We start from the raw sequence: 17,627 nt of genomic DNA, 5'->3' as shown, positions 1-17,627 counted from the left end.
ACATGGTCAAACGGACTCCCCTCACAGTCCCACTGACTTCGGAAGACTGAAAAAAAAGGTCCCGTTCCGGTTCTGTCCAAATTCTCCCAAAATCGGGACCCTGACACCAGCTCTAGCTCGTCCTGGCCATGTGACCCTCGGCACCACTGTATCTCTCCGTCAGAAGGAACCCGAAATATACACACTACCAGACCCAACTGCGGAGTTCTGTAAAAATGAGGTAGAACCAGACAGTGAATTATCAGAATCAAGTGTTGCATTAAGTTCAAGAACTGTAAACTGAATGTTAAGAGTAAAAAAAAAAAAAGAAAAAAGCTTATCACAACTTGAATACTCTGAGGAATCGGTCATCAATCAACAAACAAAATTTCTGAAGAGACGATTGATTTTTTGCAGGAGAGGACCAAGAGAAAACAGGCCGACTGGTCGGGGGGCATTCCCCTCCGAAATTACAGGCAGTGCAGGAAAGCCCTGCCAGTGAAATGTTACATAATCCGCCACTCCTGCTACCACTGTAAAGCGACTGGTCTGCAAATGTAACTCGCCACCAAACGCCACTGTTTTTCACTTAATACTTAACAGGTTGAGTTCCCAGCAAGATGCCTGACAAGCAAACCAAACATAGCATGCACTCGTAAGAACCGACTTCTTCGTGCCGTTGTAGATTACATTGAAAGGACAAATTCACGTAACGGATGTGGCATGTTCCAGGGTGCTACTGCAGTAAAAAATAATATAGGTCCACAACTGTTTGAAGCTTTGACCGTGCAGGGGAATTACATAAGCTCACCGATAAACCGTGAGCCAATCCCACGTCTTTTCAAATGTGTCAACTTGACTGGTTTTCAAAAGAACAGCCAAGAACGTTCATCTGTCCTTCAAGAACATGCTTGTAGCTACATGCGATACAACTAAATAAGGGTGTGATCAATGCAACCAAAATTTAATTCGTTTCGATTTAAGGGCTTGACAACACAAGCAATTTGGAAAAAAAAGGGGAACTGATGAACCGCCTTCAAAGAATCTCACAGAACAGGACCGGACGAGTCGGTTCGATGCTTTCGTTTTGTTTTGGAAGCATACCACGAAATCCCAGATGTTTGCAGGCAAAAACTAGAGCAGGCTATATCAATTCACCAACACGTGAAAAGTCCCCCCCCCCCCCAAAAGAAAAAAAAAAGTATCAAAATTACAGGTAATTAAATACAAGAACAGAGAGATATATCAAAACACAAAGAGGGCACAGTACTGTTCAATGATCCAAGGCTGTAGTGTTATATACACCGTGTCCAATGCAGATCGGAAAAAACTAACCAATGAAATTGTGTGATGCGGACCAAAGGGGAGTAAATGGGGCCTCACAACCATCTCCAGGCCTCCAGTTACCCTCCTGCTCCATTTAAAATGACTTACTTAACCACCCTTCTCTCCTGTACCAGGTCAAAAGTTACCATACATTGTACAATTAAGAGATTTAGGAGCCTCCTGGCTTTCTACAAACACAGACCTTACAATGATACAAATACATATGCATAACATAGCCTAAATATTCAATTCAGAACATTAAGCACATGACATTTCTGTCAAGTGTGACAAAAACATGTTAAGTTAACTACATTATGTATACAAATGTAAGACTTTAGTTTTCCCTAAAGGTAGCCAATGAAGAAGTCAGCCACAATACTGGAGTTCATAAAATCCCTCAAAGGTTCTTTGTAAGTAATAGGGCTACACGATTCCCTTTGATCCCGTGCCATTGCCGTTGATATTTGTGACAATTTCGGCATTCTAATCAGCCAAATGGATAAATAGAAAATATTTGGTTTACATCTCTTATGATTTTGAGGATCTTCACCATTGTGTATCAACCTCATTTTCATTATAATCTCAAATTTCTATTAAAAAGAAAAAAAAAAAGAAAAACTGCCATAATTTGGCAATAGAATGCCCTTTACACAGAAACCTAAAGGGGGTAAAATGTACTGCATATAAAAGAAAAAGTGTCACAGTTTGGAAATCGAATTCAATTGACATCTCTTTAACTGACTTTCAAAACCCATAAAAATAATTAAGGCACAGAGGTCAAAAAAGTCTGTCACTATTATTATGAAAATAATAATACATTGGGTTTTTTTTTAGGTGGAAATATTGAGATGAGACGGGGCACTGTGTATCCAGGAGGTTTGGAGTTATCACATTGCAACCGCTTTCTCCTCCTGCTCATCATCATCATCATCTGCTTCCTCCATTTTGGCTCAATAACGCTTCTGATTATCTCAGAAAAAAGGACAAAACATCTGGGTTTTGGGGTTGCGTGGGTGCTGATGGTCTTATTTTAACATGGGTTACTTTGGGGTTGAGTGGGTGCTGATGGTCTTATTTTAACATGGGTTGCTCTGGGGTTGAGTGGGTGCTGATGGTCTTATTTTAACACGGGTTGCTTTGGGGTTGAGTGGGTGCTGATGGTCTTATTTTAACACGGGTTGCTTTGGGGTTGAGTGGGGGCTGATGGTCTTATTTTAACACGGGTTGCTTTGGGGTTGAGTGGGTGCTGGCGGTCTTATTTTAACACGGGTTGCTTTGGGGTTGAGTGGGGGCTAGCGGTCTTATTTTAACACGGGTTGCTTTGGGGTTGAGTGGGGGCTGATGGTCTTATTTTAACACGGGTTGCTTTGGGGTTGAGTGGGTGCTGATGGTCTTATTTTAACACGGGTTGCTTTGGGGTTGAGTGGGTGCTGATGGTCTTATTTTAACACGGGTCACTTTGGGGTTGAGTGGGGGCTAGTGGTCTTATTTTAACACGGGTTGCTTTGGGGTTGAGTGGGTGCTGGCGGTCTTATTTTGACACGGGTTGCTTTGGGGTTGAGTGGGTGATGGCGGTCTTATTTTAACACGGGTTGCTTTGGGGTTGAGTGGGTGATGGCGGTCTTATTTTAACATGGGTTGCTCTGGGGTTGAGTGGGTGATGGCGGTCTTATTTTAACATGGGTTGCTTTGGGGTTGACTGGGGGCTAGCGGTCTTGTTTTAACGCGGGTTGCTCTGGCGGGGTGGTCTTGGATACACAGTGTGACGTCTCACACGGTACAAACAGATTAAAAACTGTTCAGATTTACCAAACATTCACACCAACCTGAAAGAAACCGCTCCAGGGGTTCTTAGGGGAGAGGAAATCTCTGACATAGCATAACATAAAATAAAAATTACGCAATTACAAACAACATTTTGTTTAAATTTTTTTTTTTTTTGTTTCGTTTTGTCTTTTCTTTTTTTTCCCACAGATCAGGTAGTAATCTGACGAAACGAGAAGGTCCGTAGGTAATTCCTGAAACCACGCCACCCGGCGGTACTGAAATCACGTGTCCAGCTACTGTTTTTGTTTTTTTGTGGATTTCTACGACAGAAGGGAAAAGCCGACGTCGTCGGCGAGTGTATTGCATAGCGTCCCCGTTACGTTCGTCCTGGTCTGCGAATTGCGCAGAGTAACTGGCCTCCTTTGATCCTTTAGCTTCTCCCCTTCCTCTTCTCTTCACATTTTAGCGACGGAGGTCTGAAAAACTTCACAGTTCCGAGATCGGAGTCCCTCTTTCTCACCCCCCCCCCCCCCCGGCCTCGCCGAAGACGTGGGATCCCCGGATTAGGTAAACGCATCTGTGGAGGGAGAGAGAGAGAGAGAGAAAAAAACGTCAGACCAGGGTTTTGGCCTCATCTGAAGAGGGCGAATAAAAATGACATTATTGGAATGATGGATCACGCCCGGTAAACCCCGCCCCCCCGCCTAACGGCCCAGCTGCAGAGAATCCACTCGTTGGGATACGGGAGCACGGAAAAACGAGAAGAAGAAAAGAAAAAAACCTATAAAAACAACATTCCTCTGAGCCAAGGAGCTTTTCCCCTGGGCGAAGGGCTCAGGTGTTCAGGCTGAAACAGTCGAGACCAGTCCAGGGGTGGGCAAGGGGGGGCTGAACCAGTCTCTGCTCCTGATTACATAATGAACCCCAATTAGTTTCCGCCATCTTGCATTTGAGCGCTTTAGCTCGTGAACGACAGCTGAAGGCTGGTCTAGTGTCCCTTAGCGAGACGCTGTACAGCGTGGGTGTGCGCAACCGAGCAGCCACCCGAACCAGAGAAACTGGTAGACACAAAAGCACACGCATGCAAACGGATGCTCGCGCTTACACACGCTCACATAAACACACACACACACACACATAAACACACACACACACACACACATACATACACACACACACACACACCCTACAGGAGTGGAATTCCCCCCCACCCCTGCTCTAAGAGCTCGGACCGAAACGATGCGAAGCAGGCGGTCCGTCCCAACGCTGCTGTGCGATTGGCCGGTAGGACCGACATCACGACAGAGCGGCTAACAGTGACCGGGCACCTCAGAGCCCCCCCCGTCCCCGTCCCCATACCGAGCGCTTATCAGCCCAGTCCAGCCCAGAGGACCCATCTGCCACACAGCCCCCCCACCCCCCGCTCAGGAGCTCAGGCGATGACATCATCACCAGTGCCCCAGCGGTGACCCACAGAACATCCTCAAACGCCAGCCTGTTCCCTTACATAACGCCCCCCGCCCGCCCCCGCCCCCGCCCCCGCCCCCCGCGGGCGGCTGTTTACCGCCCCCGTGCTTCGCACGCACGCGTGCTGGGGGGTCGGTCCCGCACCCGCGTGGAGGAGCTGGCTTTCCAATCAAAACCTGACGACTCTGCAATAAAACGGGGACATGACATTCCCCCCACCAAAAAAAAAAAAGCCCCGACAACAGCAGGTCTAGATTCGGTTCGGACTCGTTTTGGCAAAATTCACCCACGCTTGGGACAGAACTGGGACTGCTGGTTCTCACCCCCCCCCCCCCCCTCGCGCCCCTCCCCTCCCCACTCTGTCCCGCGTACAGCTCTTGTGCTGCACTTAAAGCCCTCCACTTCTCATTTTAATCTTCGCCCTTCGCACCCCCCCGCCCCTCCCTGCGGTTGCATAACCGTGCGAGTGCCTGCTTTAACGCACCAGCGGGAGAGGCGTCGGCTTTTACAGGCTCCCCGAGGCCGACGGCTGCGATGCGCTCTCGCGTGGAAAACTGATCTCAGATCAGCCGCCCCGGCCCGGACCACAAACGCGCGCGAGTGACGGCACAAGCCAAGACTGACCTCAGATCAGCCGCCCTGGCCTGGACCCGAAACTCATGCGAGTGACAACACAAGCCCGAGACTGACCTCAGATCAGCTGCCCTGGCCCGGACCAGAAACTCATGCAAGTGACAACACAAGCCGAGACTGACCTCAGATCAGCCGCCATCTCCAGACCACAAGACCGCCAGGTCCCTCCAGCTGCTCAGTGACAGCTGACCTGGAGTGAGGTATTAACAGTCCACACAGTTTCTCTCTGACGCAACAACGGAACCGCAATCTTCATCCGGGCTCCGTGTTGTGCAACAGGCACCTGCGGTCTCCAAGCTCCAGAAAAGGGCTGCTGTGCCGAGTCAGCACATCTGCTCTGCTTACACGCTGTCAAAGGAAAAATCCTGCTTGTGCCCTTTTTGCCTGTTGACTGTTGGCTGCGTTGCGCGAACGCATAAAGAGATCACGGCCTTTCATCGAACACACCGGGGTTTCCCCTTCAATACTCTAGGAGGGGTGAGGGCAATGCCACTATTTGAGAACTGCTTCGCTACGATTTTAAAAGTCAACAGAAAACGCGTTTGTGCGCGCGGACTTCCCTCGGTTAGCAACCGCTAACTCCAAGTATGAAATCGCAGCGTTCTGATTGGCCCCTCTCGCTACTGTCGGATCCTTGGCCCCGTGAAAACGGGTGGATTTTGTTTACGTAGTCCAGGTTTACCTCAGGAAAAGGGAACAGCAAGACTAGCTAAGCGACGATGTCATCTTCAGCTAATAAGAGAAGCTTGCCACCCAAAATAAAAGGGTCGGGCAAAGATCTCCTCTTTATTCCGTGTGAACATGAACGAGACAGGGGGGAAAGGCAACAGTGGAATCAGGGAGCCTCTCTGCTGTCAGTAAAAGCAGAAATAATACAGAAGCCATTGCGAATGACACCATGACAACACCGGGAGTCTGTGTGGAACCCCGCTTGGCCTGAGGACCGGCCCAACAAACCACGGCTTTATGACACAACCAGGAGAGTAACTAACCCACAACTAAAGCTTTGAAATATGCCAACCACTGAGAAGCGTTTCAACACAGCTAATTTAGCCAGCCTGACATAAATTAACAAAATTTCTGCTTGACGTTGTTATTTTCCTGTCTCGGCGCAGAACCCCCTTTTTAGAACGCTTGAAACCCGAACCCCGCCCCAGAATGGCGTCGGCTCCTAGGTCACGTGACCTCGAAACGCGCGACCGTCCCCAAACCCGCCACCGAGGAGGAGCCCACGTGCCTGTAGGATCTGCGCGATCCGAAGCAGTGACCTGACGGAAAGACAAAATGACTTTTTTTGGTGGGGGGGGGGCAAACTCCGAACGTCTCAGGGACAGGGTGAGAATACTGCACACAGGTGCGACTGCGTTCGGGTTTTAACCCCTTTACTTTGCCCTTAGGGGAAGCCAAAACAGGCTAAGAACAAGAGCGGCAAACAGACAGACCAGCCAAAACCAGCTGGAGAGAGAGGAGAAGTAAAACTGGCCGGACGGACGACGCGGCTAAAGTTAGCACCGAGGGCGCAGGTTACTCCGAAACAGAGGCCCGTTCTGCTTACACACCACCCCGTGTGTTACGTAACTCATCCCGGGGCAGGAGGGGGGTGGGGCGGGGTGGGGGGGGATGGGGGAGGGGTGTGAATAATCCACTGTACGCTGAAGTTTTAAAGGCAGGGGGCCAGGCTGCAAATACAAAAAGTTTTACTGCCGCACCGTCCAATTTGCAAAAAGAGCATTTATTTTAACGAGTGGAAGGGGCGGAGTGGAGTTATGAGAAGCGAGCCTTTCGGGCAGACTCCGGCACGCTCGCTTGATTTATATCGGGATCCGTCGTAAAAAAAAAAAAATAATTAAAAAAAAGCCGGCTTTGTGAGGTCTCGTCATCGCCGGCGTGGGGTCTATCTGTGGAAGATGTGCGGTTTAAATGCGCGTTAGGTACCAGGTGCAGTACAATGCGCGGTGGCTTTTTAAATGCCTCCGTAGCGAACTTCGCAGATGGGTTTCACTGCAGGATTATGTCAACAAAAGCCCATAATTACAGGTCTTAAATTCAGAAAGTGAATTCCCTACAAGCCTGGGTGTCATTAGCCGCTTTCTCTGGGAGTGTAGTGACTAGTGCTTTTAAGAGTTGGCTGCCAGTAGAGCAAACGGCTCACTCTGTACACTCGAAGTTGCCAAACTTGACTCGGTACTTATGCAACACCGTGGCCCCACAGGGGAGGTTGTGAGGTAAACGTTTTGGGAGAGCGGCGTGGGGGCAGCGCGTTGGTCTCCTCGAACCCAAACTGGTTAAAACTGGTTCGGCCGCTCGGCAACACTGAAAACCATTAAAGCCCCGCGGAACAGCCGGCACGCTGTGTGTGTGTGTGTGGTGTTGGTTGTGTGTGTACGTGCGGAATGGGACTTCTGGCCACTAAGCTGCAGCTAAGAAATAAGTGTTAATCCTTCGATGGCTCTTACTTTCATGCTTGTGAGGTTGCTGTTATATGAGGCAGTCTTCATTCTGTGGTGCTCTGTCGTGCGAATTAAGTGTCTGTGTTTAAACCCGGCTGACTCCGGTGCGGTTGTGTACCGATACCGGTGCGACACCCGGGTCCAGAAAGACCTCAGCCTCAAGAATACTAAAGGTCCTCGAAAAGCCACTAAACTCCTCGCAGGGTACCGACCAGTCTTTCACTTCTGGCTCTGCCTGCGCAAGTCAGTGGCTAACGAAAACTTCCCCGCTAGACCCCGCGACCAAGCGACCTGGGGAAGGCATTCACCTAACACAACCCCCTGAGGTGTGTGTGAGGGCGGGGTCTCTCATTTTCAGGCCGGTGGGTGAGGACACGCACACCGTTACTCGAAGGCTAGATTTCGGGGGAGCCCGGGAAAGTTCCGATATCAAACCGTTTGAGAATCCACGTGCCCCTAACTACTGGCCACCCCTGCCCTTCAGCCATGGACTCTGAAGGAGGAAAGCTGTGCCAAATCACCAGGCCAAACAAAGCCAAACTAAGACCCGCATTCAATCAACATTTGTTCTTAACTAACTAACCTGGAAGTGAACGCAAACGTTCTTCGCAAGTTCAGCTTTGGTGAGTTAGTTCTAGCGATAGCTGAACTCGACCAACTGCATTCGTGAGACAAAGTTCAAGACAAAGGTTTGAATCCCCAACCTTATTCTTTTCAACGTAACCTCATTCCCCTTCCCCTTCACCCATTCACGCTGTTTGGTATGTAAATGGACAGCAATATAGCTTTTATCCAAACGCCTTCACAGATTAATGCCTACCCGATCCGCCATGGGCTTTGGGGTTAGTGTCTTGCTCAAGGACACTTCGACACTCCCAGGGCGGGGTTTGAACCGGCAACCCTCCGACTGCCAGACAATCGGTCTTATCTCCTGAGCTATGTCACCCCACGGCATGCCTTTACATCAACACCAAATATAGCAACTGGCCACCAAATCCAGCCCTCCTCCCGAGCAGATGTACTGTGCGACCGCGACGCGCTCTGCGGTGCTTTTGCGCTGACGCCATTTCACAAGCTCCTGGCGTGTAGCTCAGCGTACATAGGCTACATCACGACTCGGGTGTTGATCTCAGACACGCTTTGGTTGCCCCCCCCACTCCCCCCTGTTCCAGAGCGGTGCCCCTTCCCCTCTCTCCCCTCTCTCCTGATAAGAAGCCTCTTGTCCACGCTCGGGTTCGCGGCCCCGCCCACAGAACGCATAGAGTACATACCGTACCATACGTTCAGCGGCTATCCAAACAACCCCGCGCCCACGGGGATTCTGGGGCAGAGGCCAGCGCGGCCGGCCTGCCTTTTTTTAGAGCGCGCCTCCCGGACCCGAGGCCCCGGCGGTCGAGAGCGCGGCGTACACAGAACCGGAGTCGGGTGAGAATTAACCCCCGCCTCGCCAGTTCGGCACACCTCAGAAAAAATAAGAGCGACAGGACACAGAAGACACTGGCCTGAAAATTAATTTTTTTTAAAACCCCCCCAACAAGAACTACTTGTTCATGTAAAACCCAATCACAGTGGTGAATTTTTATTCATTTATTTATTTATTTATTTTAATGCAGGAATGTAATCTAAAATCTTATTGGCTGCTGACGCAGGGGGGGGTCCACGCCTTCCTTTTACGTAATCTGCTAGCGGCTGCAGTCTGTATGTTTTCCCTCTCCGCTCTCTGGGCGGGCGTGTGTGTGCGTGTGTGTGTGTGTGTGTGCGTGTGTGTGTGTGAGCGGTGCATTCGAGGCGACTCGCAGAGAGGACACAATGTTCTGAGCGAGAGCCTTCAGGAGCACCAGTCCGTGCACTGCGCTGTCTGCCAACCGCACAGCGGCAGCAGCAGCACCGGGGCGGGGGGGCCGAGGAGGGGCGGGCGGGGGGTGGGGGGGGTGCGGTTACTCCCTCTTCCTCACGGGCTGCACAGGCAGATGTGCTTGTGCGCTATGGCCAACCACAGCCTACTGGACCATGATCTCACTTTCAAGCCTGGCCACACCCCCACCCCACCCCACCCCACTCCACTCCTCACCCACCCCACCCCCACTCATCCCTCCAGCCCTCCAATGTCCCCCCAGCCATCACCCCCCCCCCCCCATTCGCCCAATTTGAAGCTGCTGAGAGGATTTGCATTAAATATACATCAATATCCAGCACAGCCCTGCATTCCTGTCTGTACAATGAGGACGGGAGACGGGGGGGGAAGGGAGGTTAAACCTAAACAAAACAGAACAGGCACTCTCCCCCTGTGCCCCCCCCCCATGCCCAATTGAGCCATTCCATTGCCCCTCCCCCCTCCGCCTCTTTGACAGATGATTGATTTTTCCCCCGCGGGGCTAGCGGCTGGGTTACGCAACCGCTATCCCAGAATCCTCCAGGAGAAATGAGGCCACCTTGCACAAGAAACGCAGTCAGCTTTGTCTTGTCAGGCATTTTGTGCGTCACACAGCCGAGGGGGAGGGCGGGGGGTAGGGGTGTGAGGGAGGGGGGGGGTCGGGTTGGGGGAGTCGGGCTTCGTGGGGGAACGGGGCCGGTCGTGACCATTATCTGCAGGGTAATTCCTGCCATTTTGCTCCACTGGGAGATTTAATTTTTTTTAAAACCGCACCATTAACATCGCCCTGCTGAAATCTCCCGGCTGTGTCCAGCATCGGCTGTGTGTGTGTGTGTGTGAGTGTGTTCACGTAAAAGCACTCATGTTGATTTGGAACACTAAAATTTAATGTGACCTAACGTGAGCTTCTGGCAGATGCGTCAGAGTCGAAGCACACGCCAACAAGGAGCCGTTTGTTCCATAAGCAACCGGTTACCTACTGCGTTTGATTTGAATGCAGCATTTCATGCATCTTTCGTTTTCAAAAACTGAGCCAATCGTTGTTCAAGGCTATGAATAACTGACTTTATGAGTTGTAGTTTATCTAACCCGTGTTCTGTAGTTGTTGCAGTGATCATCGGTACGCCCTTATTGTACGTCTGCCAAATAAAATGTAAATGTAATCAAATATCCTCATCATTTAAATAATAAACTGTTTTAAGAAAATTACTTTGAGCCCGAGTAGGTAATACACATGAACATGCCCCTTTTAGGAGAATGGATGTGCATCACCCAGCTGTGATGATGTCTCAGCCAGGTTATCACTGGAAGGCTGGGTGGAATTATCTTGTGCTGTCGTGTCACCAGAGCGACTACAACAGGCCACGGCCCCGAAACCTCCCCCGAGCTCCAGACAAGAGCAGTGCGTCTCCCTGGAGATAAGGCCCGCTGCAGCACAGCCCCCAGCGAGATAGGAGAGGAGAGGGTCGTCAGTCAGCGGCCTGTGAGCTGAGCGCTCTGTGAGCTCAGTGGTCTGTGAGCTCACACTCAGCGGCCTGCGAGCTCAGCGGTCTGTGAGCTCACACTCAGCAGTCTGTGAGCTCTGTGGTCTGTGAGCTCACACCAGTAATCTGTTTGCTGAGCGGTCTCTGAGCTCACACTCAGTGGTCTGTTAGCTGAGCGGTCTGTGAGCTCACACCAGTGGTCTGTTAGCTGAGCAGTCTCTGAGCTCACACTCAGTGGTCTGTTAGCTGAGCGGTCTCTGAGCTCACACCAGTGATCTGTTAGCTGAGCGGTCTGTGAGCTCTGTGGTCTGTGAGCTCACACCAGTGGTCTGTGAGCTCTGTGGTCTGTGAGCTGACACCAGTGGTCTGTTAGCTGAGCGGTCTGTGAGCTCACACCAGTGGTCTGTGAGCTCTGTGGTCTGTGAGCTGAGCGGTCTGTGAGCTCACACTCAGCGGTCTGTGTAACCAGCCGGCGAGGCCGCAAACGTAGCCGCCGCTCGGACCCGAAGTTTAACAGCAGACCGGTTCGGCCTGCCGCCCACGCACAACGCCGTAAATAAACAAACAAATAAAAACGAAAAAATATTAAACCGAAGAAGCTGTTGGGGGAGCTCAGTTCGTGGAGTTCAGGCGAGGCGGGCAGGTGATTTCTGAGGTGAGGATCACAGCCGATGTGTGATCTCCTGCGCTGTCCTCAGAGAGGCGCAGCTCCGGGTACACTTCACCCCTCAGGGAACGCGCGGCTTTCACCAAAACAAACGAGGGAATGCAGGTTAACGGAAAAAAAAGAACAAAAAAATAATGCAAAAAAAAAAAAAAAACCTGAGAAAACGACGGGAAGCACGGAAAATAAAACGTAAAGGAAGGTGGAGGCACTGCGCTCCCCCCCCCCCCGAGGGGGGGTCACCCGAGACCACGGCCCTTCGTCCGCTCCCGTGTGTCCGGACTGCGCGGGAGAAGGGAAAGCCCTCCGCTAGCGCTGCTCGGCGTGCTAGCGATTAGGCTAAATCTGCCGGAAAAAATACCTCCACCGCGCTAAGTGGGTTTTAACGAAGCGCGGCCCGATCTCGTAATCGAATAAGCGAGCCCCCCTCCCCCCCGGCCAGGGGAAGAGGAACGGAGGCCTCGCTGACTCGGCAGAAACAGAGGTTCAACAAACAACTAGTTAAAAAAAATAATAATAATAAAATAAAATAAAATAAAACAAGGCCATACATAATGCAAACTCAGAAGACTGCTATAAAGCCACAGTCATGAGGCACAGACAAACCGTAGAGAGAGAGAATGTATAACTAGAGAGACCTCAGAGAGAGAGAACAACGAGAGACGAGAGACGAGAGCGAGAGAGAGAGAGACACAGAGGCAGAGAGAGAGAGACACAGAGGCAGAGAGAGAGAGCACGAGAGAGAGAGAGCAGAGAGAGGCGAGAGAGACAAGCAGAGGAGGGCACAGAGGCCGAGAAGGAATGCACACATAGCGTAGGCGTCGACGCTCATGCTAATCATCCTACCTGTCTGACATGAGCCGGGGGGTCCCGTGCCCGGGCCGGGGCGGGGCGGGGGGAGGGGGGGGGCGGGGGGTCAGGCGGCGCAGGTGACCCGGTCCATGCGCACCTCCAGCTGGAAGGCGTCGGGCCGGTCCTGCGGGTTGACGGCCAGCATGTCCTGCAGCAGCCGGCAGACGCCGTCCGACATGGCGCTGCGCCGCCGCTGCGGGATGTGCAGCACCATCTTGGGGTTCTCCAGGAGCGCCTCGCCCACCGGCACGATGTCGGCGCCCTGCCGCACGTACGTGCCCAGGAGCTCGCGCTTGGACTCGGCGTCGATGAAGGTGATGCGCTCCAGCATGGCCCAGATGATGATGCCCAGGGCGAAGATGTCCGCCTTGGCCGTGTAGTGGCCCTCCCACACCTCGGGCGCCATGTAGAAGTCCGAGCCGCACGCCGACGACAGCCAGTACTTGTTGACGTTGACGGGGCGTCGGCCGCCGCCGCCGCCGCCCCCCCCGCCCCCGACGCCGCGCTCCTCCCCGCCCTCGCCCCCCGCCGGCCCCCCCAGCCCGGCGCACACCTTGCTCAGTCCGAAGTCGGCCACCTTGAGCACGGGCGAGCCCGACTTCTCGGAGATGAGGATGTTGTCGGGCTTGAGGTCGCGGTGCACGATGTTGTTCTTGTGCAGGAAGGCCACGGCGCTGGTCAGCTGCAGCATGAAGCTCCGGTTGGTCCGCGGGTCCGGCCGCCGCGACAGGATGAACTGGTTGAGGTCGCCGCCCTCGCAGAACTCCATCACGAACCACAGGTAGCAGGGCTCCTCGGTGTGGCCCAGGATCCGCTCGCCTGCGGGGGGGGGGGGCGAAGGGGGGGAGGATGGGACACATAAGAGGAAATGAGTAAGTACAATATCATTCAAGACAAACCACAGCTGGAGACACCCACGCGATGGGACAGGTTGCATAACAGATGACTCCTGAATGACCCCACTGAGTGCTCTCCTGCCATTGGCCGTTTCGAATGACAACAACAAATGTTCTTTAGAGGGACCAGGATATAACCGCTTAGCAACCAGAGGGAATTTTTACTTTATGCACAGAGGGGTAGGGTGGGGGGAGGGGTACACATCTGTCAGCATGCAACTCCAGCTGATGAAGCCCAGTCACCTGTTCCACATTTCAAACACACGCACGCACGTGCACGTGCACAAGCACGCTCGCACACTTGCTGACTGGGCGTTGCAAAACGCGTATTTCAAAAGGGCTTGCGTAACAGGGATAACCGAAAAAGGGTGAACATGACACAGCTACCACTATTTCTGGCATTTTTTGAACTTAAGTCCGATGACATTTTGAAAAAAAAAAAAAAAAAAATACAAAAACACATTATTTGGCAGATGCTCCAAAGATCAGCAACTGAAGATCAGGAGCGTTTACCAGTTGGTGCTTATATCTCGTTTGAGAGCAGTGTCACTGTGTAACAGAGGGCTCAAACTGTACCAAACAGCAACTTTTTTTGGAATTCGAGGGGCAAACAAAAGCCAAACATTTCAGGCGTGCGAAATACCTCCGGCGAGCAGCGCGCTTCAGGGAAACGGCGGAGCGCGTCGCTAACGCGGCGAGAGAGCGGAGATGTGAGAGGGGGGCGTGGCCCGGTTCAGTTAGCGCAGCGACACGATCGGCCAGAGAGCGGGGAGCGCGTACACAAACAGTCTCGTCCAGAACACGCCTCGGGCAAGCGCAACAAGAATGGCAACCCCAGCGCGCACCCCCCCCACCCCCCCATCCCCTGCAGGATAAGAGCTAACTCATTGGCTCGCGCACATTCAATCCTCTCATTTCCTTTCGGAGAACCAAATCGAGGTGGTCTTAAGCCGCACTTCCATTAGCGGGGGGCTTAGCGTGTTAAAAGTTCACCGCGGGCTCGGCTGGGGGAGGAGGTGGTTAGCGCGATGTGCTCGGTTTAAAATAGTGTGATGCCAAGCTGGTCATGGCAGGGTGGGAGTCAGCCCCCCCCCTCCCCTTATCAGCGGAGTTCCTAATGTAAACGGCGGCGCGTTGGCAGCTGTGAGCACCGATTGGAATCGCGGCCGCCGGGTCCGAGGCTGCTCTCGGCAGGCTGACGCCGTGCTTTCCCGCGCGGAGGTGGCGGACCCGTCCGCAGCCCGCGATGACAGCGACCGCGACAGCCCCACCCCCACCACCCGGTACCTCCCCCTCAGTGGCGGGCGTTTTAAATGTTGTGGTGATCCCTGTTTAACAACATCGAGAGAAACGGTGCGAAACATCTGCTCCCTAACACCAAGCTGCAGAACGCGCCAGTCGCCGTACATATAAAGTGCATTTAAATACGCCATGCATGAGTTCAGCACACTGCTTGTGTCAAGCCTTCATAAAACACTGGAAGATGACAAAAATGCACAGGTAAAACACAGCACTAAAGAAACGCCCTTTCCAGTGTTTTCCCCCCAGTCTCTCGTTCATCCACTCAGCTGTTTCCCCGCGGGCGTTAAAACCAGTGATCTGTAATGCAAGGGCAGCGTTTTTCGGAAAGTGCCGAATGACGTGGCTCCTCATTCCATTCTGGAACGGGTTCAACTGGCAAAGGGCCACAAAACCTCTTGCAAAAGGGAGGTGATGCCAGGTGGAGTTCGGAGTCACTCAAACACTTCACAATCAGGCTCTGGACTTTAAATCCCACGATGCCTGTGTGAAACGCGTTGTGTGGTTTTGTGCACTCCTGATGTGCACAGTGGGGGCCCGGGAAGGTCACCACACACACATAATCTCACACACACACACACACACACACACACACACACAAAGCTTAACATCTTTGCCTCAAAGCATACTGCTAGCATTAAGGAAGTGTTTCAAATAGGGTTTCAAAACAAAACTTTCAGATCAAGAAACTGCAAAAGAAAAACTGTCTGACCCTCGACAAAACACGGTTAACATATGATTGTTTATTGACCCGAATACTGAAAGGATTATAGACATTTGCATTTGTTTAATTCTGCAGGAAAGATAATAGTGCAATCTCAGGTAAAGTGCCATGCTTAATGTAGCGTACAACAGCAGTGTGCACTTATCACCAGCTAACTCAACTTCACCCTCTTTCATGATAACAACACAATATTCTTGGAACAACAGACCACCAATCAAAGCCAATTCACACAACAGAAGCTTAATTTAAGAATAGTCTGAAGGCTTACATTACACATTTAAACTACACGTGGGTTAATCTGAATGATACCAGATGTTTATTAAAAAAATAACTAAAATAAACTAAACATTACCTATAAACGCAAGCACAGTTGTAAAGTTGGATACTGGTATGTATGTAGGCCAAGATAATACGCCTTGTTTTACACGACACCAACCCGTGTACACCTGCGAGCACTTCATCGGTTGACGTGTAATGGCCTAACCTAAATTGCAACGCTTACATAACTGACTTAGAAAAAAACAAGGCCAGCCATAGCAACAGAGGGCTACCAACGCCATTATTGGAAGAGCCTCCACTCGGTGTCAACTCCAGCAAAAATCCCAACGCACCACCCACCCACCTCCAAAATATACATATTGCAGCGTTATTACCAATCATGTGGGCGTTAATGTTTTCTTAAGATTTGTATACATATGTTATTAGAATTAAATTAAAAACCAATATCGTGTTTAAACTAAATATCTATGGTCAACTTTGTCAAAAAAAAAAAAAAAATTTTTTTTAAATACGATCAATTATGAACAAATATCCAAGATCAAAACAGACGACCCTTCTGCGTTATGAAACAATGGATGGGGGTTCTCTGCTGTTAGGACAGAGTGTACCCACCGCTCTCAGCACAATGCACTAGTGAGCTGACAGCTCATTGGCTACGCGATTAAGCCTTTCGTAGTGGTAGATATGTAACCTGCAAGATGTCAGAGATTCGAATTTTGATTACACAAAGCACGATCATGCCACGATTCGGCCGTTTCGTTTGTCGTTCAGCATTTACACCATTTCAAAAGATTGCCTTTGTGCACTGACCGTTACGTTACACAACAGTGACGAATCCTTCACAGAAAAACACTTCCGAGATTGCTGACTACAGATGTGGCGAATTCGTCATCCAACACAAGTGCAAAACACCACATCAAAACATCATAACTTTATAAGTTGTGCGTGCAGCTATCAATCATTGTTTACCAATTAGATCACGCTGCCAATACAGTACGGACCACAATCCATACTTTCCTCTTAAGCTTGCCAGCCAACGTTATTATAATGAACACCCACGCCATACTTCAGCGATCCCCTACAGATTCATCGTTACCTTTCAGTGAAGTCTCCACCAGTCGCAAGTATTGCTTGGATCGCTTGTTCCCGTGGCTCATTTTCTGGGCCATGCCGTTCCTTTGCAAGACGCATTCCTCCAGCTGAACCACATTCTCGTGTCGCTTCTCCAGACTCGCAAGGGCCCAGAACTCCGCGAGAGCAAGCTCGACATTTTCGGGAGCGTCGCAGCGCAGCTTCTTCACCGCCACGGTTGCTCCAGTCCTACGTGCGATTGCCTCGTACACCACACCATAGCTGCCCCTTCCAACCTCTCGTAGCAAACTGTAGCGGGGTGCCATTACCTTCTGTTCCCATTTCTCGTTTTTGAAATATTCCACACGGTAACAGTCCTCTTCCATGGGGACTTCGTTGACCTCCGTGCTCCCCCCAGTCAACGACCTTAAAACTTTACCCAGTTCCCGTTTCATCCTAGCATTCTGTACAATTCTCCTGCATGGTCGCATACTTTTAATCGTTCGTCTCCTTCCGTCGCCTGTATCCATGGGTGTCTTCTGGTTGTAAGCAAATATTTGGGGAAATAGTTTTGTCGCTCCTCATTACTCACTTTAAACGTGAAGGGGGACAATTTAACAAGGGCCTCTTTTTGCACGAACTTAACGAAACTTGTCTTGTGATTTTCGAGTGAGCAGAAAGTAAACTTCTTTGCTTTCCTCGTTCCCACACCAGTAGCTGTATAACAAAGTGTTTGAACTTACATAAACATTAAGCATGCCCAACGAACAACTGAATGAGGGCTGGGAGAGTGCAGGACTGTTCCATTTTAATAAACAATGGGGGGATCCACAATATGAAGTGTGAACTACGTAGGTAGTATT

At 51.1% G+C, this 17,627-nt stretch overlaps 1 protein-coding gene across 1 annotated transcript; it reads right to left on the bottom strand.

Annotated features, from left to right (window-relative positions):
* Window positions 1–270: 270 nt before the first annotated feature.
* On the bottom strand, window positions 271–17,538 carry LOC135234647 (serine/threonine-protein kinase 35-like). The gene is made up of 3 exons (XM_064299463.1): window positions 16,790–17,538; window positions 12,490–13,314; window positions 271–3,649 (listed from the first exon to the last, which is right to left on the bottom strand). The coding sequence occupies exons 1-2, from the start codon at window positions 17,292–17,294 to the stop codon at window positions 12,560–12,562; spliced, it is 1,260 nt and encodes a 419-aa protein (XP_064155533.1). The 5' UTR covers window positions 17,295–17,538; the 3' UTR covers window positions 271–3,649; window positions 12,490–12,559.
* Between the last annotated feature and the right edge of the window lie 89 nt (window positions 17,539–17,627).

Source organism: Anguilla rostrata, chromosome 11 (genome assembly GCF_018555375.3).
Source record: "Anguilla rostrata isolate EN2019 chromosome 11, ASM1855537v3, whole genome shotgun sequence".
Taxonomy (NCBI): Eukaryota; Metazoa; Chordata; class Actinopteri; order Anguilliformes; family Anguillidae; genus Anguilla; species Anguilla rostrata.
Note: the sequence above shows the minus strand (reverse complement) of the source record. Positions and strands in the feature narration are given on the sequence as shown.

Bases quoted from the DNA above. Each gene is read 5' to 3' on its own strand.
- LOC135234647 (XM_064299463.1), bottom strand. From the start codon at position 17,294: ATGGATACAGGCGACGGAAGGAGACGAACGATTAAAAGTATGCGACCA. The intron at 13,315-16,789 runs GTAACGATGAAT...CCCCCCCCGCAG, and splicing joins GGTGGAGACTTCACTGAAAG to GCGAGCGGATCCTGGGCCAC.